General features: G+C 45.8%; 2 protein-coding genes across 5 annotated transcripts in view; one reads left to right on the top strand and one right to left on the bottom strand.

The window, feature by feature from the left end:
- The window catches only part of RCC1L (RCC1 like), a 46,481-nt gene extending 26,258 nt beyond the window's left edge, over positions 1–20,223 (top strand). The window contains exons 11-12 of the mRNA XM_054008593.1: positions 585–670; positions 19,186–20,223. Of these exons, the coding sequence (XP_053864568.1) occupies positions 585–670; positions 19,186–19,389 (290 nt within the window). The 3' untranslated portion in view covers positions 19,390–20,223. The remainder of the gene's footprint in view (positions 1–584; positions 671–19,185) is intronic.
- The window catches only part of CASTOR2 (cytosolic arginine sensor for mTORC1 subunit 2), a 200,685-nt gene that overhangs the window by 3,759 nt on the left and 172,442 nt on the right, over positions 1–24,484 (bottom strand). For 2 of the 4 annotated variants that reach the window (XM_054008588.1, XM_054008589.1), the window contains exons 10-13: positions 16,003–16,139; positions 10,941–11,042; positions 9,195–9,406; positions 2,923–4,141 (exon numbers count right to left, since the gene is read on the bottom strand). The gene's annotated coding sequence lies outside the window, so the exon portion shown is untranslated. The remainder of the gene's footprint in view (positions 1–2,922; positions 4,142–9,194; positions 9,407–10,940; positions 11,043–16,002; positions 16,140–24,484) is intronic. The other 2 variants (XM_054008591.1, XM_054008592.1) reach the window with 2 other exon arrangements.

Genomic DNA, 24,484 nt, shown 5'->3' with positions numbered 1-24,484 from the left:
ACTCTTAAGGAACAGATTTATCAGCCTTGGAGTGGTGGCTTTATGCTGGATTGCACTATCTTTGCTTACGGGGCTCACTGTGGCTCTTGCTCCGATGCATAAAGTTAAACCTCTTGAAGGTCACGTCACTGCCCTCTGTCCTCGCAGCTCCTGCTTTGACTCTAAGAGCTGTGCACACAGACTGAGGATGTTGAACCTGAGTTTTGAAATTGAGCACCTGGAGCTTCCATTAATTTCAGAATTCTCTAGTGGACTCGGCCAGGCTGTTCCTTTAAACAAAATCCTGCACTTAGAGCTGTTTGGGTGGGTGGAGGAGAAAAGATTCAGACCAAAAACTCGTCGTTTGCCTCTGTTCCCTGAGCGCTTCTGTGAAGACGATATTGCTCTATCAAGTGTTCTCTTACTAAACTTACAGGACCTATAGGTTTTTCATCCTGGCTTTATAACTCTCTGGTTATGGCCTTCTAGTCAATACCTCCACAAGTATCACATCTGCAGTCCCTTTCTTCATAAATAAAATTACTTGCTTCATATGTGAAGACCTTTTTAAAGGCAATCTGACCCAGGCTTTTTGCTTGTTGCAGACAGAGGAGAGCTGTTTATGTGGGGCAAGAATATAAGGGGGTCCTTGGGGATTGGAAGAATGGAAGACCAGTATTTCCCATGGAGGGTAAGTACACAGCATTCAAGCACAACCCTGCCCTTGAATTAAACATGCTCCGGAGTTAGTGTACTGTAACAATGGGCAGTGAGGCCTCACCCACTCGGTGCCTAGTCGTGGATTTTGGCACTGAAAGTAACATGAAAACTTCAAATGCAAGATGGATCTTATCAATTCCTTCTCAGATTTCCTGACGTCAGGTCAGAGCTATATGTTGTCTCCAGTTGTTCTGGCATTTTATAATTAGTCTGTACTGTAGCAGGAGGCCTGAGAGATTTGGGCTCTAGTTAAGTGTTCTATATAGCAAGTGCCCAAGCCCTGTCCAGCAGAGATGGCCAAGATTATGTCAAACAGGGTATGAAAGTTCATTTAAATTAAAGAAAAAATCCCCCTACCTATGTTCATGGAGCATAGAGTTTGAAAGTGTCCACACCTTTCCGACAAGATTGTCACCCTCTGAAACGCAAAGCTCACTCAGGCACATGGCACAACTGTCTAACCCCTGACTTTGCATTCTCAACTTTCGTGTCACATGCATATAGTTTTTGGCACCTAAAATTATCCTTTTTAAAAACATTAAAGCAGGGACCATTTTGTGCAGAAGTGCAGGTTAAAGAAGTATTTACAACGTTGATAGTTAAGATTTGCTACAAAATTATACTATGGTAATTAAATCTCTACTATAATTAATTCAGTGAATTAAAAGGCACAGATGCCAAGTGCATAAATTCTAACTATCCCATTTCTCCCTGGACATAGCTGCTAGGAAAGTAGATGGCAGTCATGTGTCCATTAAAAATGATCAGGAATAGGGTGCAATGCATCTTCCTCTAAAAGGGGAGCAGCATGAGCTCCCATAGGGCACCCTATATAGCGTAGAGGATCTGTTAGCTACTATCCCCCCTTAGAAGGCAAAATAGTGCTGTAATTATGCAAGGTGGGGGAAAAGGCAATCAGCCATTAGCAGCTATTTCATTCCTCATTGAGGACTGCACCTTTGAAACTCTAGTGTTCAGCTGATCTTAAAGACCTCAATATGACTAACCTGCTTGTGCTCCCAGTTCAAAAATCCACCCTTGTCCTTGAACTGAGACCAAACATGAAGCGTCTCCCAGGCTTTAACTATTCTGTCTGTCCTCAGTGATTAGCTACACCAACCTCTCTGATGCATAAACAAATCATCTTGCTGGGCTCTAGGCTATGCCCTTTCCACTCAAAGTGCTGCTTTCAGAACAGATGGGCTGGGGCTACAATCCCCTGCATTTCCCAACAAACCAGGTCTGATTTAGAGCTTTCCGCTCGCTCCATACATGCATTATGTACTTCCATGGAAAACTACTCAAGTCTGTGCTTTACAGCACGTTGATGAATTCCTTAGGGTTGGCTGTTTCTGTGCCTGCGGTTGGAGCTGATGTTTCTTTAATCTAATCTCAATTCCCCAGACTGAACCCCGTCTCCAAGTTGTTCTAGAGGCTTGTGCTTTAAAAGCCACTCAGCCTGGCTGGTATGGGTGCATGCACATGTGTGGCAGAAAGAGCCTGAAAGCAAATTTTCTTTTTTTTCCTGTTCCAGGTGACAATCCCAGGCGAGGTAGTTGATGTGGCTTGTGGAGTTGATCATATGGTAACTCTGGTTAAATCATTTATCTAGCAGCCGTGCTGTACCTCAGCTATGCATGGGGAATGGCTGGTAAAAGATGAACCCACGCTCACTCTTTCATTAAGGAGAACCCTTTGTGCTCATGTTCAATCGTATAAGGCTGCACACACTCAGCGTGTGAAGAACCTCTGCAATGCTTGGAACCTTGTTAACTGTTTCTTCACGTCCAGAGCCTTGCATTCCTCCCAGAGGGATGGTGAAGAGATGAGCAGATCAAACATTTTTAATGAGCTGCTGAGAATGGTCCAACCGCCCTGCTGCCAAGGCAGCAATGCTCTGCTAATGTGTAAGGATTAAGACAAGAAGGGGAGCTGTTTTATGACCATTTTACTGTGTTCCTCCATGAGGAAATTGCAGTACGTAGTATTATGTGCACTTACTCGTACAGATGGCAGAGCTGTAAACGGGTATGCATCACTGCTGTCACTTTCAGGGGGTGATGGCCTTAGCCAACCATGTTTCCTAAAGGAAAAGTTATCTTATGGGATGAAATAAATACATGCTGATTAATACACCCTGGAAGAACTATTCTTCAGCATCTGATACTATGTTCTTATGCGTTACGTGGGAAGCAGAGCTGCACTATGTCGTGTTTCACTCACCTGTGAGTAGATGAAGGCAGAGCCCAGTGTAGGTAGACAAAGGGTTCCTTCCTCCAGAGAGTTAGCTCTCCACCCTTGGACTTTACGTTCCTTCAGTGCCACAGATAGATCTGAGTGAGCACTCCGGTGTGGGAAGGAAAGGAGCAGTGATCTACATTAATTTATACCTTTAGGTATGTCTATACTACAGCAGCACAGGTACGACACTTTGGGTTTCTTGCTGAGTGTAATTGTCTATAAGGTTCTAACTCCTCCCACTCACCTTACTGGATGCGGCCTTTTGCCCCAGACCCCAACATGCATCTCCACACACAACTGCGGAGACTGGTGCCAACTATGCGTGGCCTCTACCCTCCTTCCTCTTGGAAAATCTAGTTAGGTTCCTAACGTGAGGCTCCTGTTTTTGAAAATCTAGGTCCCGAGGGAGAGGATGGCAGGGGAGTCATAATTGTAGTGGAATAGGGTGGATGTGGGAAGCCTGGCAGAAGTATCTTTGCAAAAGTCCAGGCATGAGGGAATGAACCCATGGCCAGGACTTGAGGGTAGCAAAGACACAACCTTTGTACCTCTGGCTTTGCTAGAGCCCAGAATACAGTAGGCACACCAGACCCAGAGGGAGGTAGCAGGGCGTGACATCACCTGACTTCTTCCAAGATGTGCTGTGAGCACAGTAGTCCCTTCTGCAGCTGGCTGCTCCGGTCTCTACCCTACACACAATGTATCCCTTCAGGTAATTGCCCAGTGAACAATCATGCTCCTACAACCATGCCTCTGTCCATCCAGCTGTTGCCCACATCTAAGCTGCTCTTTCCAGCTCCAGTTTTTATAGGGATGCTGACTGCTCATGTGTTTTGATGTCATTCAACCCTGTCAGCATAGACTCCACATACTGCGAGATGCCTGCTAGTGTCCAGCATACCCCAAGCTTCCCTCTTTGTACATCACTTGTCTATGCAGGCAGCGAGGGTTGTGTGGAACTCCCAACTGCAGCACCTTCGAAGTCCTGTGCCGCAATTGTCTAGCCAACAGCAGCAGCACCTCAGTTCTTTGCAGGTAAACAGAGACCAGCAGCAAGGCAGAAATGGCTAATATTTCATAAAGCCCCTCCAATGGGGATACTCACCACATTCTAGTCCTTCGGTGGCAGCCAACCAAAGGTGGCACAGTTAGGAAACGTGAAGAACAACAGATGCTGCCATCTCCAACTGGGGTGAAAATCCTAGAGGGGAACAAGATATTATTACAGGACTAGGTTTGAGAGGGACAAGAACCAGAACTCTCTATTCGTAGTAGAAGATAACTTATAGTCTTTAAGGGCAGAAGGGGCCATCAAGCCACTATTGTAACATTATAACAATAATAGTAGTATATCCTAGTACCTAGGAGCCAGTCATGAATCAGGATCCCATTGTGCTGTGCATTGTACAAATACAGAGCAAAAAGCCCCTGCCTGCCCAAAGGAGTTACAGTCTAAGTATAAGACAAGAGGAGACAGACTAACAAGATAACAATGAAACCCTATTGGGCAGCATGATAGGAGGGGTCTCCGCACACTGCTGACGTAATGGGAAAAATCTAACTCTAAAGAGTCCAGGCACCATAGAGAGCTTTCAGAAAGAACTGTTAAGTCTACGGCTATATTTAATTAACATTTCCTCTCGCCTTGGTAGGAAAACATGGCCTTACCATTCTTGAATGGTAATGAAGCATCAGGCAATCGAGACATTTTCATCTGGGAGTTGAAAGGAGCTTAAATTAATTAGGTGCTCAGCTCCCCTTGCAACTCAATGGGAGTTTTAATAATAAATTCCCATAGGTCCTTTCATACTAGACTACAGCAGTGTATGCCCCTGCTGGTGTGCTGGGACAGACACAGTCTGGTAGGGTCCCATTATCCAGTTTATAATCCACAACAAAACTTTGCCTCCTACTCATGTGGAGTTATTCATCTTCTTTAATGATCCTTTAGAATGATGGAAGGTTTTTGGAAACTTCAGGTAAACGAGTCTATATTTATTCTTTTCGGTTAACTTTTTAAAAAATGCTCTCAAGTGTAGAGAGACAGTTTCTCCATGCAGAAGGGTGCGCTGCTTTGATCCAGTGGAGCTGTACAGATCCAGGGACTGTATTGTTAATCCAGCGGTGCTATTGCATGAAAAAAGAAAAGCAAGAGGATGGCTATTTTTCATATAGAGGGGAGCTCTGCAAGCTCTTTGGGGCAGGAACAGTGTGTGTTTATACAGCATCTAGGTGGCCCATGACTGGGACTCCTAAACGCAATGGTAATACAAATAAATAATAAACATTTATAAAACAATAATATAGAATGGTTCAAATTTTCAAAAGAGACTAAGCTCCATTGAAAGTCAATGGGTTTTAGGCTTCTAGGTCACTTAGGTGCTTGTGGACACAATTGTGTCCACACTTGTATTAACGTGTTAAAATGTGACTGAAAATTCAAGTGTAGAGACACATGTTTATTGCTAGTCATAGCAAACACTGGGCTGTTAGTTACCCTAATTCAAACAAGCTACACTCCTAAAATCCCCAGTATTTTCAATAGGATTTGCTATCCACTTACTGTCCTAAACTGTACCTAGCATTAAGCTGCAGTCTGTGGTTAAACACAACAAGCAACAAATGTTTTCATCCTGGCACTAACTTTAGTGGTCCAGCTACACTAGAATTCACACTTGTGTTAATTAAGCACTACTGAAAATTCAAATGTAGACAAATCCTTACAGCTTCTCCCATCAACAATCCAGTGATCACCCCACGCTCTGAAATACCTCAGTTATTTCCTTTTCTAAATATAGGAATCCCAGATACCCCTCCATAGTAACGGGTGGCAGGGGTTGCTTTTGTTCCCTGTACATTCATAGATAGCTGTATTCAGGCTGAAGAGTGTCACTGCACTTTGCAAACTCTAAGGGAGGGTCATTTCCTTCACTGCTGAAATGCAGCCTGCTCTGGGTTCAAACAGGCAACTCTTAACAGGGTGCAGCACCTGTACACAACAGGTCAGGACAGGAAGCATGCAGAATAATAAATGTTATTGCAACTACAGGGGAATTTAGGAAGGCAGTGTTAACATTTAGGCAGGATGAGCAAGCCTCTTTGGATCTTTAATGAGCGCAAGTGGCCCAGAACTTCTCTTAAGCCTTAACAAGATCTTTTCATTATGGGGCTCTTTTTAACCTGGATTTTAAAATTTCTCTCTCGCCCACTATCTGGTTGTAACCCTAACAGGCAAAGAACAGACTCCTCTTCCTTCTTCCCCTCCCTTTACTGAAAACAAGCAAGCAGTAAAACAGATCAGCTTATAAGATGGCAGCACTGACAGAGAGGGAGCGTCCAAGCGCCAAGCTAACATTCAGATGCGAGCACACAAAGCACACAGCCAAGGTAGCTATCTAAGCTTGTAGTGCCCTTCCAGCCTCTTAATGTCTACCTAGACCAGCTTCCTACGTACCAGAAAGGGAATTACTAGTGGAAGCTGATGACTGCCTGACTGGCTGGACCGGGATCTGCATTTCCTAGGTCATTTGCTCATCGTACTGGTGTCTTCTACTGATGGGAGCGTGAAACAGCAGTGACAGCTGCGCTGGGGAAACACTGATGCTTTCTATTCAGCCTGCTGGGGGAATAAATCTAAGTGACAGAAGGTTACCTGAGTGGAAGGTAGCTTGGGTCCTCTTTTTGCAATACCTTGTTTTCTAATTAACAGCATCATGCTGTGAATATTGAAATGCAGGTGAGGAAAGGTGAATCCTGGTTGGAGGCTGATGTGTGAAGGATCATCCTGCTCCCATGGCAGCCCAACTACAGGTGGGGGGAGGATGTGATATACTAGTTTATAGCTTTGTGAGACAGGCAGGGAGAGCTACCAGTGAACCGGAACATCTATATTTGGAGCCTTCAAGCTCACTCTGTAAAATCCAAAGGCACGTTACTAATGGAGCTGGGCTCCGAGGACAACCGCTCGCCTGAACAGTCAAGGCTTGGAGGACATTGCTACAGCAATAAGTGGCAGACTGTGAAGTTAGTCAGACAGCACAACAGCAATGGGAGATTGGACATTTTGGCCAAAGACATGTTGACAACCTCCTTTTCTTAGGAGACATGCTATAGAATCCCCAAGGGCAACAAAGTCAATGTGAAATGGGTGCAGACAAAACTTTGTTTTTTAAGGGTTCATCTAATACTCCCCATGCAGCAAAACACCTGGATCTCCGTTTATGAAGGGTGGAGGGATGCTGCCAGGATTTCAACCCATTGCACTAAGTCCAACACGTGTGCCAGTATCTTAGATCACAGCACCTTAAACAGCCCTCTGACATTCCCCATGCCACTGCCCAGCCCCAGCTCTGCTTCCGCTAGTGAGTGCAGAGACTTGTTTAAAAAAGCCATGCAGATACTCACTAGAATGATGGAACAGTTTGCTGTTGGAAAATGCAGTTTTGCTGAAATCAGGGGACTGTGTTGATTTCAATAACATTCTTGATGGGAAATTTTTGAAGCAACTAAAAACATTTTGTTTAGATTCGTTTCATTTCTACTTTTATACCATATTAAAATACTGAGTTTAATACACCTCTACCTCGATATAACGCTGACCTCGGGAGCAAAAAAATCGTACCGCGTTGTAGGTGAAACCGTGTTATATCGAACTTGCTTTGATCTGCCAGAGTGCGCAGCCCCACCCCCCCCGGAGCACTGCTTTACCGTGTTATATCAGGTTATGTCAGGGTAGAGGTGTATTAAATTTCTATCCCTTCTATTTAATATTCTACATAATATATATTATATTTAGTATTTCATATTGTAATATTTTGATGTTATCGAAACAAAAAGATTCAGAATATTCCTTGCATGGGAAATGAAGAAATTCTCGCTTTTCGTTCCAACTCAGAATGATTTTCCACCCCCCTGCCTCCGAATCTTGGACTTTCCCATGGAGACCAGCAGAGATTCTCAGGGTTCCGTGTCTCCTCTACTCAAATCACCTAGCTACCTTCCAGCCTGTAGATCTGATCCTGGAAGGCTTCCTGAAAGTAGCAGGACATCCTTAGCACACATTCCAGTTTGCTCTGGGAGAGGTACAGCAAAGCCAGGCCGACTGGTATTCCAGGATGGGGACGATAGGATATTTCACATTTCAGCAGGTCATCCTCAGTATCACCGATTGTAATAACTCCTGGCACCACAAATTTCTGCTCTAGATTCAAACTTTCCCAGAGGACAGGGGTGTTTGGATCAATGCCTGTCTCCAATGGTCAATAACAGCCACACTTACATAGCATTGGAGACAGTGGATAATATATCCTCACTCTTGTGATGGAGGTAAATATCTGTATATTGCAAATAGGGAAACTGAGGCTCAGAAAATCTGGCTTGCACCATTGCTGGCTCCCTGAATCATGCTCAGGCTCCTCAACCCCACAGCACTGAGCAGATTCCAGGTGGCTGTCACACTGGCAGTTTTTAAGAACAGTTTAGACAAATGCCTGTCAGGGATGGGTCTGTTTATTACTTAGTCCTGTCTTCAGTGCAGGGGACTGGGCTACACGACCTACTGAGGTCCCTTCCAGTCCTGCACTTTTGTGAGTAACACAGGGTGTTTTAAGGGTTTGCAAAGGGGCGTTTCCTGGGCACTAGACCCAGGAATAGGAAAAGTTTTCCAAAAGCGTGACTATCACCTTTCACTTCCAATCCTCTCTCACACACGCAAGATAGGATAAGGCCCAAGCTATACCCCAGTTGTGTGCGTTACAGAACTACCAGCACAAGTGGGAGCCCACAGCTAGGAGGCCCTTTACCGGGAAAGGGCAGCATGACTCATAGTTAAAAGTGTATTGTGTGATGGGAAACTCTAACCAGCTCCTGCCTGTGCTATGACTGGCTCAAGCCTCGCCTTCATGAGCCACCTCACTTTTTATTGAAATAAAGGGTGAAGAAAGCAAGCAGCAGAAAGGACAAGGGGAGCATTTTCCCCTTCCCAACTCTATGCCCCTCCTTGCTACATCTTCAACAAATCCCCTCTGCGTTACCGCCCTCAGAACCTGTTGGAATTGCTCTTTTCAGAACATTTAGTGAAAGACAAGAACCATACAACACAAATTTCACAGACTTAAGTGTCCTCGTAGGGCAAGAGAACGAAAGAGCCCCCATCTCTCTCCAAACCACTTTGAAATAGCAGTCTGGAGACTGGCTGCTCTGGAGGGGAGACATGAGAGAGGCCACACCCGCCTATTCACAGAGCTAGGACCAACCTTTGTCCCCACAAAGGGACGTGACTTAGGGGCTTGTTTCATCAGAAGAGGCCAGAAAAGAGGAAAGCTGTTTTTCTTGTTTGACTAACTTGGTTGCAAGATCACTTTGGGATCTGGACATCTCTCCTCAGCACTTCTCGCTCATTCCAACCATTGTCTGTGTTACTCGACGTCTTCTTCCAAGTGCTATTATATTTCATCCCAGAGAAACTCTGCAAAGAACACAAGCATAAATCATCTGAAAATGGCCCCCATGCCACCAGTAGAGCAATTCTTGAAGATTAAACAATTATTCCTGCAATACTATGAGCTTGATTTTGCTGCCAGTTTTCTAAACTACCATCTGTTTTGTGGTACATAAGATGTTGAGTTTCATTCCTGAGGGAAAGGGGTGGGTTTGATTTTGTTACTGTTTTTAAACATGTAGCAAAGTTTAGTTTAAAAGTTTTTGTAGGAGAGTTATTTTCTGGAGGGAGCACAGTTGGGGGTTGGGGAGAGGGGCTGGGAGTCAGGACTCCTGGGTTCTACTCTGACACCGCTGACTCTGCCCTTCCTTCGTAATCCTGTAGGCTGAGCCGCTGAGGTTGAAGATGTCTCATTTCTGCCTGTTCTGCCTTTTCAGACATCAAGTGCCAAAGGGCTTCAGATTTACTCGAGGCTATTGACTAAAATGGCATTGATGACATCAGAAAGAATTCTCTGTGTACAGACTCTTCAGATCTTTCTGAGTTGGCCTTTATAAGATGCTTGCAATTTCCCAGGGGGCAGTGGATCTGTGGGAAGGCAGGCAGGGGTAGAAATCCATAAAGCTAAGGACGCCTCCCTTATTCAACTGAAACATCTAAAAGAAGAAGAAAATCCTTTTCCTCCAGGTGTTGTTCAAAGAACCGAAGGCCTGGAATAATTTAGCCAGCTCCTACAGCACCATCTGTGGCAACAACCCTGCTGGGGAAGAGTTACAAAAGAGACGCGAAGTCAGGGAGACTTCATGGTGGGGGCTCAGTGGTCTTGTCATGGTCGCATCTTCTGTATGCCTGCAAGAATGTCACCCCATGCGTTTACTGGCTACATATCATTCAGTGATGTCCCCCCACAGCAGTGCTCTGTACTGCGCCTCCAGATACATAGCCACCAAACTGCACAGTTGGGTCTGGGCATGCCGCCATTCTGCGGCTGTTCTGTCTGAATGACGGAAACAAGGCAAAGTTTGAGAGTCATTGCGAGCCAGGAGTTGTTTCCTGTCTGGCAAAACACTTTCAGAGAGAGTTTATTAGAATCCCATAAGCTCCTTTTTGTTGTGTCTTTGCACAGCGCCTGGCACCCTGGTTCAGGACTGGAACGCCTAGGCTCTACAGATAATACTACTATAAAATATACACGCAGCATGCACTTAGATTGTAAACTCTCTGCAGCAGAGACTGTCTGTGCATGTATATGGCCTAGCACAATGGGCCCTCAATCCTAGTAGCACAGCTGGGAGGAGAACCGTCTGCCATAATCTGCTCTAACCACTGCAGCATGCTGCCTTCATGATATAGGAGTTCAAAATGGGGATAAGCCTCTGACCCGGTTCCTCTCTGAGCAGGGTGTGTTTGGCCAGGCTTTGAAGGAACTGCCAGTCCCTTGCTGATGGGTTTTGTTTTCCCCCATGCTGCGGTGTGGCTCTCGGCTGCAGCTCTGTGCCAGACATCACAACAGGAGGAGTTAAAACAAGAACATGTCGTCTATGGTTCTCTGGATACAGACCTGCCAGTCAGATGTGGAAGAGCAGCTGTTAGTTTGTATCAGCTGATCACAAAAGCCACAGGCTGGTTAAATCCCAATGTGCCCGTCACATAATTCAGAGGTCTATAAAAACCAAACAGAGAGTGATTATGAATGATTAATAGAACAGTAGCTATTAAGCCAAGGGGGTTAACACAACGGAGAATAAGGCTATATATACATTTTGGTGTCAGGTCATTTACAGACCTCTGGTAAATAGCTGAATTAAGTGTTCACTGACTCGCTTTGTCCGTGGAGAGCAATTTTTCATAATAATATACTGTCAGGATAAACACGAATCCGTCTTTGTGAAACGCCATTCACAGCTGACCCAGCCCCCCGCCCCCCCTTGCGTCATGCAGGAGAAGGGAGGACAAAGGATGGGAAACATCACAGGGGGCCACAGGACTTGGCAACTAAGCTGCAGGGGGACTTGTCTTGGGGCTAACGTGCCTGAAAAAGAGCGATGACGGCTCTAAATATTCAAAGAGCTTCTTTGGTGTTTCCGGCTAACGCGGGCATGGATGTGGAGACAGTGCAAACAAACCCCCGTGTTCTAGAGTGAGGGGAGCCTTTCCTTAGGAGGGGAGAGGGTGTAGCCCTGCCATTTCCTCTTCACTGCCCCATGGTTGCAGTTGTGAACTTGGCCCTGAATCAGTGAGATCAGACTTGTACCCACGTGGATGACTCGCAGAGATTATAGCTCATGCTAGCTTCAGGTCGCTACCCGCAGGTCTTCGGGAATGAGAGTTGTTACCTTCTGACCCAGGTGTGTTGGCCCGTGTGAAATGGATTGATGTTTCAGACTCAGACCTAGTGGAGAGGTGTCCACCTCACTTAAACCATTATTTATCCAAACTACCATGCTCATCAGCCATTGGGCACTGAATGGCCTTGAGGAAGAGTGGTCTTGTGGTTAAAGCAGTACAGTGGGACTCAGGAGTCCTGGATTCAACTCCTGGCCCTGCCACCGACTTCCTGTGTGACCCCGGGCAAGTCACTTAATCACTCGGTGCCTCAGTTTCCCCATTTGCATAACAGGAAATGTCATACTACTTTTCTCTGAGGCTTTGTCTACCTACAATCTATGCACTTTGAAGCAGGCACTGTTTCTTCCTATGAGTTTTCATCGCACACTGCATCATGGGGCCTTCATCTAGCTGCTACTATAAACACGGAGACATGAACAACAAAATAATAACGAGGCAGTGCCTCTAAATGAGAGTGGCTCGATGCCACTCTTATTGCTGCTCCTCATGCTGTGTGAACTCTTCTGTGGAAGACCAGGGCATCATTCCCCAGGGCTGTTGATTGCGGCACCTTTCCCACTAAATTTACACACACACAAATCAGGTCCATTGCATCCCAAAAGCTTTACCGTAAATTCTTTAGTGCAGGTATCTAAGAAACTCTCAGCAAAGAATTTCACACAGATGCATCTGTAAAATCTGGTCATTTACTTAAAAAAAAAAAAAAAAAAAAAAAAAAAAAGATGTTTTTAAAATGCTGTTAGAAGCAAGTTTTGCTCATAGAAGATGGGGGGGGGGAGCGAAAAAAGGTATGCGGAGGAATCTTTTCAAAAGTGTTGCTTTAAGAAAACCCGACTTCAGTGAACTGAGGGAGTCTGGTTAAACATTTAAAACTTGTGCTCCTTGAAGTGATGCCTTTAATGGTTCGCGCCGAAGCTGCTACTGACTGAGTTTGAATAGCTAGGCCCACATACCAGGAAGACCGACTCAAAATAAACTCGTCGGGACACATAAAGGATGCAATTATATCTTTCTCAAATTTGCAGTGGGAGTTGGGCAGGACCTACGACTTGAAGTCACTGCATGTCTCTGTGTTGATTCCGGGCTGAAGTTCAGAGATTTGCTTAATAACAGAACACCACAATTTTGCACGTCTATAGCTCCTTTCAGTGGAGGATCTTAAAGCACTAATGAATTAAGTCTGACAATGCCCTTGTGAAGTATGGAAGCAGCATATGGAGGCCGAGTGACCAACTCAGGGTGTCTCAGTCTGTAGGTGACAGAACCAGGAAAAGCAAACTCCTGACTCCCCATCCCTTGGTCTAACCTCTAGACAACCTGGCTTCCGCTCTAGTTTTCAGGGGGTGCATTTGTAACAAGCCGGCCTGCGCTTTTCAGATTAGAATGAACAGTTGAGTCGTGGCATCTACGGTACCAGTTATGGGTTAAACTTGAACAAGGCAAGAAGTTCTCCCTTCCGCTACAGCGTGTTAACAGGCAAAGGAGTTAGAGGATTTCTCTTTCCAGGTTAGTTTTGTTTTATTCTGCACCTTTTTCTTGCTGCAGACCGGCAGGTCCTTTGTGATGGCGCTTTCCCCGTTAGGCCTGTTGACACTGTCTCTGCCAACTCTGGCTAGGACGGCCTTAGTTGATGGCTCAGGTGATGTTTCGTGGATAGAAGGTAAATTCCTCTCCTAGCATCTTGTTGAATTGAGACATGCCACACTTGATTTGCACACCCACAGTCCCCTCCCCACATCACAGAGCATGCTGTGCAGGTTGCATCTATCTGCAGATCCAGCACTTTCCTCCACAGCAGAAGCTCCAGGCCATGATTATATATCGGGCTTTATATCCTCCTGTAAATCCCATATCCTGTAGTGGGTATGTGTTATAAAAACATTTACAGAGGATTCCTTTTCTTTCCTTCAGTCGCCAACCAATCAGTAACTAAAATGGCTGATTTTCATTTCAATATTCTTCTATTATCCTCTACTGTCCCATGCAGGGTCAGCCTTTTAAAAATGTTGGATAAGAGGAAAATAGGAAAGATTTTACCTGTCGGAGGCACCCAGGGGTTGCAAAGTTTACATTCGCGCCCCCCCATGACTGACAGATTACGTCTGTTTAGGAACACAGCTGTCAGTATAATTAACAATCTAGTCCCGGGGTAGGGAGCTGAGAAGTCGTACAATGGAAGGAATCTCTGCACCACTTTGTCCTTCAAAGTAGCAAATTAGACACCCATAAATATACCTGCAGTAAAGGGGGAGGGAGAACAGGGAAGGCACATAGGGAGCATCTTAAATTAGAACAAAAATAACCTACTTGATTTGCATTGATTAGCAAGAGTCATTTGCCTTACAAATTCCGCTGTGCTATCAGCTTTGGCTGAAAATAGAGTGAAAACTCTTCAGGGCAGGAAACACAGTTCCCGCTGTGCATGTACAGCTCCGAGCACAACAGGGCCCCAATCTGGATTGTCCAGTGATACAGTTATTAACCATTAATACTACACTGTACCAACAACTTGAAGAGCCCAAAGACATCAGTTGGTTTTGAAAATCCAAATCCTGGCTTGTGCTACCTCAGGGTCTGCACAGCTGAATTTAATAGTTGGGTAAGACAATGGGCTGATAGCCCTATAAGCTCAAATCCTTCAGCTATTCCGACAACAGACACAGCACATGGACGATCTCTGAGGGGGAATTCAGTCTCCCTGACTCACGCAGCCTGTGGCGAATCAGCAGAGACATGGAAATCTAGTAACGTCAACTGCAGGATTTTTATTAAAAATGACTAGTGCCTAGGTGGAAAGACTATTTTATTTGTGCTCCGTTCCAGCTATTCATTTCTGCACTTCCATACCTGCAAATCCTACTGGGACGGCTCATGCTCCGCCCTTAGCTAGATTCAGGCAATATCCCTGACCTCATCCTGGGGCTGTCGGAGAGCAAAATATGGTCCTGGGTGTGTTAATAAACCATGTGTCTGTAAATAAAATATATTACATCCTGGAAAGCCAGGATTATTTTAGGCACGCTCAACACTGAGACCAACTATATTTTGCCCCCCCAAGGATCCTTTGATACAAATGATTCTGAAAACTAGAACTTGAAGATCTCAAAAATTGTCCTGCTTTGGTTTGACTTCCCATCCTCTATTTTTATAAGCATACTGCAGTGTGGTCGAACTAACCTGCAACAAAACTAGGAGTTTCTACCAGCCATTGAAGTCCTAAAATACAGTAGATCAGGCCTGATTTGCTAAGAGTTTGGACTCTTTCCCCAAACCCCTTCTTAACAAATACATTTCTTATTATTTGTATTGAGGTAGCTCCCAGAGCCTCATTATATTAGGCGCTCTGCAAACACAGGAGACACTATGGTCCCTGACCAGAAGAGCTTTAGACCGGCAAACAAATCAATTCTTATTTTAAGTGAGGGATCTGTAATTTTTGTTAAAGTGGATACATTTCAAACCAAATCCTACCATCTGTGCATATTTAAATATAACCGGTCATGAGGCTGTGCATCACTGTCTTCTGCTAAAGGGACTCAGAGCTACTCAAGCATGTTTCATAGGCTCTATACTGCTAACAGTTAATGGAGATTCTCCATTAGCTCACATAGTGGTGACCTGTGTTTTTAGGACCACGAAGATCTGATTGAAATTCTTGTGTGTCCATCATGTACAACATAGTGTGACAGCTGCAAGATCCTTAGACATCTCTGAATTTGGTGCAAAATATTTTATGGTCTGCCTTAAGTCTCACTGTGGATACAATGAGGAACAATTTAGTGGTTCGAAACAAAAAGGTGAGCTGCTTTTAGGACCAGGGTGTTTACATGGGGAATTAATTTTGCTGTTTCCCTAGTCTGGTTCCAGGAGCGGCTGAAAGAACTCTGCAAGGTGATAGCTCATGCTAGCTATCTGTGCAAGCAGACAGGGTCTTTTGCAGCTTTGCAAATACAACCTTTGGACCTACTTGGATAGTTAGCTGCTAGAGATTGCATGGGTAACCTTTTCAAAAGTTCCTATATGATGTAAGAGCTTCCCGGCTTGTCTACATGGGGAAGCTAGTGCAGAGGTAGCTAGGGTGTGAATTAAAGCACACTAACTCCCCGTGTGAACACCCTTACCCTGCCCCAAGAGCGTCTGTGTGCAGGTTAGGGTGTACTAACTACTCCAGGCTTTTCCCCACATAGACCAGCCCTCTGTCCTATTGAAAGCCAATGAAACTTAGAGTCATTTTTGAAAATTTTACCCCATGTCTCTTTTTAAGTCGGCTCTACCTTGAATGGAGGGACAAGGTTTCCAGGGGAGATGCCTCTTTCCCACACTTCTGTTTTCGACGTTCCCCTCCACTGAGTGATGCTCTTCAGGAGAAGATGATGCTGGGATCCTGGCATTCCACTCCAGTGCAGATGATCTGTCAGACAACACTGTTCACAGTTAACATGGCCCATGCTCATCAATGCCAGTGGGAAAACAGCCACTTCTATGGCTGAAGGCGGCATGGTGTCTTAGCAAAGAGGTGAAAGAAAATAAATACATAAATGCTAAGCATGCACGGAGGGAAAAAAGATCCAGTTTGGCCTAGGTATCAAAACATGCAGATAGGAACCACCCCCACTGACAGCCGTGGCGACATGCAAGACAGCAGCAGAGCAAGTAGCTCGCACGACTCTTATGTTGCACAGATATCTGCAGAAAAGTCACACACACACTATGGGAGCTTCCGAAGGGCAAAATCTGGCCTTCGGCTTTAGGAGCAACGACCCACCTGCATCAAGTTGTTAACCGGTGCCAAAGTTTGAGAGTGCACACAATATGGGCATATACAAATGTGTGTATTGGATACTCAACTATAGCCATATACACACCCGTGTGTGTGTGTGTGTGAGAGTATGGGTGTGTGTAAAAGGGGGGAATAGAGCTGAAGGGCCTAAGTCCCATTTTCAGCAGTGCCACTGGCACGTCAAAGCATCAGTCTCATGGAAAAATCAGTGGGACTTGGATTACTTAAGAGTCACGGTCATTTCTGAAAATGGGGTTTTGGCTCCTAAATCGCTCAGGCCAGGTGTACACTACAGACTTCTGCCAGCATCGTTGTGTCGGTCAGGTGTGAAGAGGTGTGAGCTCTGGCCCACGCAGCTGTGCCAGCTGAAGCCTCTAGCGTAGAGGCAGCTGTACTGGCAAAGCTGCCAGTGAAGCTTGTTTCGCTCCTGCAGGGTGGTTTTATTATACCAGCACCGAGAGCAGCACTTTGCCGGGATAGTATACGGTAGTCCTATACCAGGGAAGCATTGCTAGTGTAGACATCACCTCAGGTACTTTGAAAACATTTGCCTTAAGGTCCCAGTCTGATTCCCATTCACTTCAGCGATGCAGGATCAGGCCCTACGTTAAAAGCTATCAGGCGGCAGGACTTAGGTTACAAGGTAACTCATGCGATGGCGCGTCACTGAACAGTTTTGCTGTCAGTTTTAAATACACTAAATGACTAAGGCAAAGTGTCTCGTTAAGGATCCATTTACAAATGCTTCGCTGTTTATTCAGTGGGGACCAACAGCACCTCTGCTCCGTAACGCCCAACTGTACAGCATGTTGCAGTACAGAGACGGGGGTGTTGCGTTTCCTGTGAATTTCAACCAGAACCTCCAGCCTCCTCAAAACTTCACCCTGGCTGAGAACAGTAAGTTGTAATGAGGGATTTCCTGGATTGCTCGGCAAGAGAGAGGATACTAAAGTGCAGCACTACTCGGTGCATAGCACGATTGTTTTCCTGAACAACAAAGGCAGTTTCTTACCTGGGAACGGTACCCGACTCCGTCTTGCAGTCTTCACTCCGAAGAGATCACACAGGCCAGGGCGGGAACAGGGCAATACAACGCCTGCCAATGACCCCAGCAAATGCAACCAGCCAGGGCGTGGGGTTGAAGGATGATGACGTATCCATACTGGATTTCATCCCTGGGCGGAGACCTCAGCTGCGTACTTCAAAAGTTGCCTGGAGAACTATTGGCCTGTGTGCTGCTGTGTGGAAAGCTAACCTGAGGGAGTCTGCAGCACATCGAGCTGGGATCCTAAGTCAAGGGAATGAGGCAAAAGATCAGTGTAATTTGGATCTTTGGATGGTAAAGCACTGGCCTCAACTCCCCTTACCCAGACCTCCACACAAGCCAATCTATACAGGCCTGGGTCCAGTTGGGTGGAGACCTTCCACGGAGCCAGAGTGGCAAGTTGAGGCTCAGATTCGGGTTTGTGTGGTGCCCTTCTTCCTCCCAAAGCAGGGACTTCAATGCAGAGAGGGCAGTGACTGTGTAGGCAAACACACACCCATAGCCTGGGAGATACCGGTCAGAACAAGGGAACGTTTGCCAGCACCTATTAATAAGTGCTGCAGTATTAAATAACAATGGTCCAAAGGGTGCTCGCGACACTTGTACAACGCAATAGTTGGAGACAGTTCTGCAGCCCCCCTCCTCCCCCCCGCATAAGGGACAGCACCAGGCTTACTGGCTCCTCCTTTCAGAGTGCAGTGGGATGGATCGCTTACCTTCCGGCGGAGTGAGCCCTGCGGCACCAGTGCACCTGGAGGATGGCGCCACTAAATGCCAGCATCCCTCCCTGCGCACACGGCGTCCTGACGGAGGACTCCATTTCAGAGTTGGAACTGCCCTCCAGGTGTTCAGCAGAGTCGAATCTACACCCATCAGGGCTGGGTTTGGCCAGTGGCCTTCCGGTGCCTGCTACCACCTAAACCCTGACCCTACAATCGGAGCTACGTGAACAGGCCCTTGCAACTGTTTAAGAGGCCCATATAATTCATTGGAGCTTGGTGTGAGTACCAGGGTCAACAGGATGTTCAGGATCTTAGCTGCCTAGTCACCATTTGATGCGAGCAGCTGGGTACTGGGATAAGACTCAGGCCTGGTCTACACTGGGGGGGGAGAGGGGAATCGATCTAAGATACGCAACTTCAGCTACGAGAATAGCGTAGCTGAAGTCGACGTATCTTAGATCGACTTGCCTCCCGTCCTCACAGCGCGGGATCGACAGCCACGGCTCCCCCGTCGACTCCGCTTCCGCCGCTCGTCCTGGTGGAGTTCTGGAGTCGACGGGGAGCGCGTTCGGGGATCGATTTATTGCGTCTAGCTGAGACGCAATATATCGATCCCTGATAGATAGATCGCTACCCGCCGATCCGGCGGGTAGTGTGGACATACCCCTAGTACAGACTTTTCTTTCCCTGGCATTCGTTGCCTTTTAGAAAAGGACTAAATAAAGGAGAGTTACATCTTATAAAGACAATGCCAAGCTCTGCTTTATTTGAATCAGTTTGATCAGTACAAAAGCAGACAGCGTATGTTTCGCTTTTTTCCCCCCCATTTTAATTAACACTTTACAAAGTACAAAATATACTGTCATTTGTTTTGGAACATTAGGGGTTTTTTTTCTTCTTTTCCATACAGTACAATAAATCTCGAGTTTCAGCAAAAGACCCAGCAAGTAAAATAAGCATGTGCACTCTCCGTGTAAAGCAAAACCATCCATCGTCCAGCTCCACGCTTCGTACAAGAACGAGATCCTTCGCTGCTGTTGCAACGCGACAGGGTGAAATTCACCTCTGTGCAGAGGGCTGTCACAAGGGCTACCAACCATTTCAATCTGACTGAAGCCTTTCCACCTCAACCTAGCAAAGACTGATACATGGGCGTAATTCTGCGAGCTGCACACAGCCCCACTGGCTTCAGCTCAGTCACTCAACGTGCGTACGTGCGGCAGTCTGTGCAGGATTGAAGTCTTAGAGAACACAGGGGTTGCCCCAGTCCCTTGCATAGGGGTGAACTGCCCCCTAAGTTAGCTGCTTTCTGTAGCATTTTTTTTTTTAAAAGAAAAGCCTCCATCACATTATTTATCCCAATTAAAAAAAAGATGGTTCCAATTAAGGAACGGCTTTGTAAATTCCTGTATCTGCATGACACTAGCAAAGACAGAACACGATGGAAATAAACAAGGCTGTGTTACCAAATGTTTCTTTTCACACCCCCAGCCCCCCACACCCCACTGTAAGAGAACAGCAACAATTTTGCTTTCAGCACCAGGAGTGTTTGCCAGAAATTCAGATGCCATTTGGGGCTTGAATGTATCCTACTGATGATTAAGTTACAGAGGAAAGTTCAGCTCAAATGCAATGTGTTCAAGGAGTCTCTGGAGATTTCAATGGTGTTTATCCCAATTTTCCAACTGGGCTGAATGAAGCACAAGGTGGGAAGAGTGACCGGCCGTAGGTCCTAGGGTTGGCAAGGCTTAGGACCAAGAATTTCTCTGATCTGGTTATTTGCCAGAAAACCTGAGCCATACAACAGCCTCCTGACTATGATCTGCTTCAGTCTGCTTACCAGTACTTTGGACCAGGGTTGGATTTTTTAATTCAAGAAAAAGAGTAATCAATGCCCTGTTCAAGCAAGTTGAAACACTAATAAAATGGCCATTAGTAGTGAAGTGCCCTAGGGCACCTGTTCCTAACGTACAAAGGAAAAACTGGAAGCTTCTCTTGCAAAACAGATTCTAGGGTAAATCTGGAGTAACTCTGCTAACTGAAACAGAGTTTACACTGGCGTAAATCTCTGACTGCAAGGGGGTTCTTTCAAGTTCCACACCCGAGTCTGTCCCAAAATGCTCAGCTAAGAATTGGCACGGTCATTCCATTAAAATAGCCCATCCAAATGAAAGTTCGCAGGGTGCAGTCTAGGGTCCAGTTGTTCGAAGCAAAGTAACACTGATGCCAATCAAGCTGTTGGGAAAGTCTGACACAGCCCACGCCACAAAGCCTCACTCTCTGGTTTCTTTGCCTCAGATCCAGAAACAGGATTTCAGCCCCGCCATTTCAAAATTCCATCTACCAGGCCTGGGCCCACCAAGGAGCTCGGGCCTGGCCCTCCATATTCCTTCTGGAGCCAGCGAGGATAACTACTCATATGAGTAAGAGTTTACAGCATCCTGCACTGAGAGCTGGTGCGTTACAGACATGACCCCCAAGGGTAGTGTTAGAGAACACTGGAGAGGTATGGCCCATTGCTAAATGGGAGCACTGTCATTACAGTCGGACACCATCATAGTGGGCTCAAGGGCCTAGTTTTGGTTGACCTCAAAAAATAACGGAGAAAGGAGTTTGTGCTGGAAGGAAACGCTGCCGAATTAGAGCCAGCACCAGCAAGCTATCAGCCTCTAGGACTACCCCTTCACAGACTCTGAATCTAAGGCCAGCACAGTATCCGGCATGTGACGAAACAAGTCCCCAGTCCTTCCTCGGCGCCTCTAATCACCGCAGTGAATACCAGTTGCTACAGGTAACGCACCGGGGGTTATGAATGAAGAGAGACAGTCAATGGGACAGAGGGCTGGGTCCTAGTCCCACTGAAGTCAATGGGAATTTTGCTACTGACTTCAAAAGTGGAGGAGAGGCGGTCAGTATTCTGCTCTTCAACTGCAGCCTAAGGCCACAGACCCTGTAACTGACAGCAGCAGTCACCTACCTACCATCAATTGCAGGATTAAGACCTATGTGGTTATTAATAGCTGCAGCGGGTAGTCCCACGCCTTTAGAGGAAATCTGCTGACGACCAGGGATTGCCTTTGCGTTGGGAAATATTTTCAGAATTGCACTCAAAAGAGGCCATCAAAACACTGGGAAAATGGACATTCTTATCCCCCCAGAGAAGTTTTAAAAAACAACCCCCACCTCAAAACCAACAAATGTATTCTCCCTTCTGCCCCCTACGCTACAGTCAGAGCAAATAAAAACCCAGAGGAAGATGGGAGTAGCAAACGGGTCTCATTTTCGTTGATACAAAGGCCCCTTTTTTCGTTGCTCTGGCAGGGCTAAGAGGCTTTAAAGTGGGCATGAAGGTAGTCTGCATCCACCTGAATGTCCCTGGACACTGCCAGACTGGCGTAAAGTGACTTTGGCGTAAAAGAGAATGGGGCCCTTGGAGCGTTCTAATTGTCAGCCCGGTGCTGCCCAGACAGAACATTCTTTAGTCACCAAAACCTGCCGATTTGAGAACGAGCGGCCGTGGAGGGATGCGGTGGTGGTGATGATATTGAGGGAGGGGAAGTTATTTTTTTTAATGAAATACACAACAGAAGTAAAGCCTAGGTCTTCACCTCAAAGCAGACATTACCTGTTCCTAACGTACAAAGGAAAAACTGGAAGCTTCTCTTGCAAAACTGTCTTTTTTTTGTAAACTTAACCTACAAGCAAAAATCTGCCAACGAGATGTTCCTGAATACTGACTGACTGGATTTCACCTCAGCCTACGTGAAACAGCACCACACACGCTCAAAAACCCAAAAGGAAAACATGGAGAACAGCTGGCAGAAAGGAGACATTCCAAATTCAATTATTTCTTCAAGACGAGACTAGCTAAATAGACAATCTATGCATAGTGCTGCAGGTTAACCCAGTAACTGTCTAGAACAGCCCTGACAAACCCATGTATGCTCAAGACAATGTGTTATGCTTAAGGATCTCTCTCTTCTAACACACATTCTAGTTTTGCTAAGGGTAAAGGTCTCTGCTTTTCCAGAGGTACACTGGGGGGGGGGGGCAGCTTTTTACATAAGGATTTTTGCTTTAGCAGTATTGCCAACCTAAAGCATTCAAAAATCATGAATCTGGACTCAAAAAAAAAAAATCAAGATTTTTTTTTTAAAATGATAAATTTGGGGTTCTTTTTCTTTGCCTTCTGGTTTCAGAGCTTTTAGGGTGGACTCGGGTCACCGTTACAAGCTTTTCTGCTCAACCAAGACTGGTAAAAACTTATTTAAAAAAAAAAAAAAAAGAAAGCTGAGATTTTCATGTATTCACATGAATCCAGCAGCTAGGGCTTTAAGAACCCACCCAGTATCAGGAGAGCTTGGCAACGCTGTTTTAGATATTGCAGGTCAAAAGATATCAGCTCTTAAACAGAGGGATCTTGTGGCTACTGCACAGGGGAACTGTCCTGTCACCAAATCTTGCATTTAATACTATGTTTTGAGTCTCAGCGTTGTCAGGGGTGTATAGCCCAAGGTGGCAGATAATTGATGCCCCAGCTTTGCCTACACAAGGGCTGTACTGACAATTTGCCAAGCACATCAGCCTAATCTGCCTAAAAAAGAGAAGACGACATCTGACCCTAATCTTTAACGGAGTCACCGTAGCCTATGGAGATTATCAGACCCAGCTTGGTCTGTGACCTTCTGCTTTGGGATTAAAACCAGAACCCCTGCATTTTGGGAAGCGTGGTCCCCACAAGTTGCCCCTCTTTGGTTCCCCTGTACTGTATCACGGGAAATGCAAAAAACTGAAGATACCAGGCCACATCCTGGTGTAATTACACTGACTTCAGCCTTTTGACAGCTGACTTCCAACACGTGCACCCCCCCTCCAGTATATAAACCAGGGGGACCCGCTGAGAGAGTCCCCCCAACTGTTCACAGCTGGGATGAATTTCCACACCATTGTTTCTATTCTCAGCCTTTGTGCTGTCCCTACTGCAACACTTCTGCAGTTCAACATATTCCAGGATGTACCATACAAGCACCAGCTAGCCTGACCCATCAGTCACTGACACGTACCATAAAAGCACCAGTTAGCCTGACCCATCACTGACATGGCTGCAACGACAGGCTGAGAAGCACAGAGGAGAAACAAAGCTATAAGTTCACTGTCAAACCAGTGCCTGAAGTAAGAGTTTTCTAGCAGTTAAATGCCCCTAAAAGCTTGGGCCAAGAGAGGGGAAAATAGCCTCGCTCACTTTCAGCTCATGCGAAAATAACGTTTCTGAGATTTAGAGACTGGGTTCATTTTAAAGGAGGTGCATATTCACATGTGATGCACTCAATTCAAATGCCCCCCCCCTTTCCCTGCAATCCAGCATCCACTCTTAGACATGTGCATAGTTTTAAGCATGCAAAAAGGCTAACACACATGCTTTGCTGGATTGGAGCCTTAAACATTGGTGTTCAGAATAGTTCTCTCTCTATAAAAATCAGACTGGGGAAAATGGTGGGGGTGTTTCTCTTTTTAGCACAGAAGGCTAAGAGAACTAGGAACTTGGTATTAGTTCATTTTCAGATTAGAAAATAACTGGTAAGAATTATTATTATTAAGCAGCTATTATTGTAAATGATGAAGGCTGGTATCAAACCCACAATATCCCACCGGAAGGCTTAAAAAACCCTACTGCATAAACACTGCCTTTCACTGATCAATAAAATGCAGCAACTGGAAACAAAAATATGAATGAAACCATTTTTGTGATCTTGCCCTAGTGGCATACAATGGGGGTTTTGAGTAGCCAGTGAAAGAAGATGGAGAGTTCTAGCTAGAAGTGCTTATGCACAACCATGGCTATGCCCCTGGTCCTGAGCATTTGCAACCATTCATACTCCTTCAGCAGAAATTATAGTAACTGTTATGTCTGAGGTATTACCATGTAAGCAGGGGCAGCCTGCTTGCAGCTGTACAAAACTCAGCCATATCTTCATTTTACCCCCAGTGCTCAGGGCAGATAAAAAAAACATATCAAGAGGACCAAAGATAAACTCAGACCAAAACCAGAGAGACAGAACAAAACCAACTTGCTACGGCCACCGGAGCCATGTGAAAACCGGCCTCTTATACAGTACAAACTGAGGGTGACATTCGCCCCTTTGTCCAGGGCCAGTCCATCTCCTGTGTGTCACTTAAAGTGGATCAGAAGTGCTACGGAGCCTTGAGAT

This window comes from Malaclemys terrapin, chromosome 18 (genome assembly GCF_027887155.1).
Source record: "Malaclemys terrapin pileata isolate rMalTer1 chromosome 18, rMalTer1.hap1, whole genome shotgun sequence".
Lineage (NCBI taxonomy): Eukaryota > Metazoa > Chordata > Testudines > Emydidae > Malaclemys > Malaclemys terrapin.
Note: the sequence above shows the minus strand (reverse complement) of the source record. Positions and strands in the feature narration are given on the sequence as shown.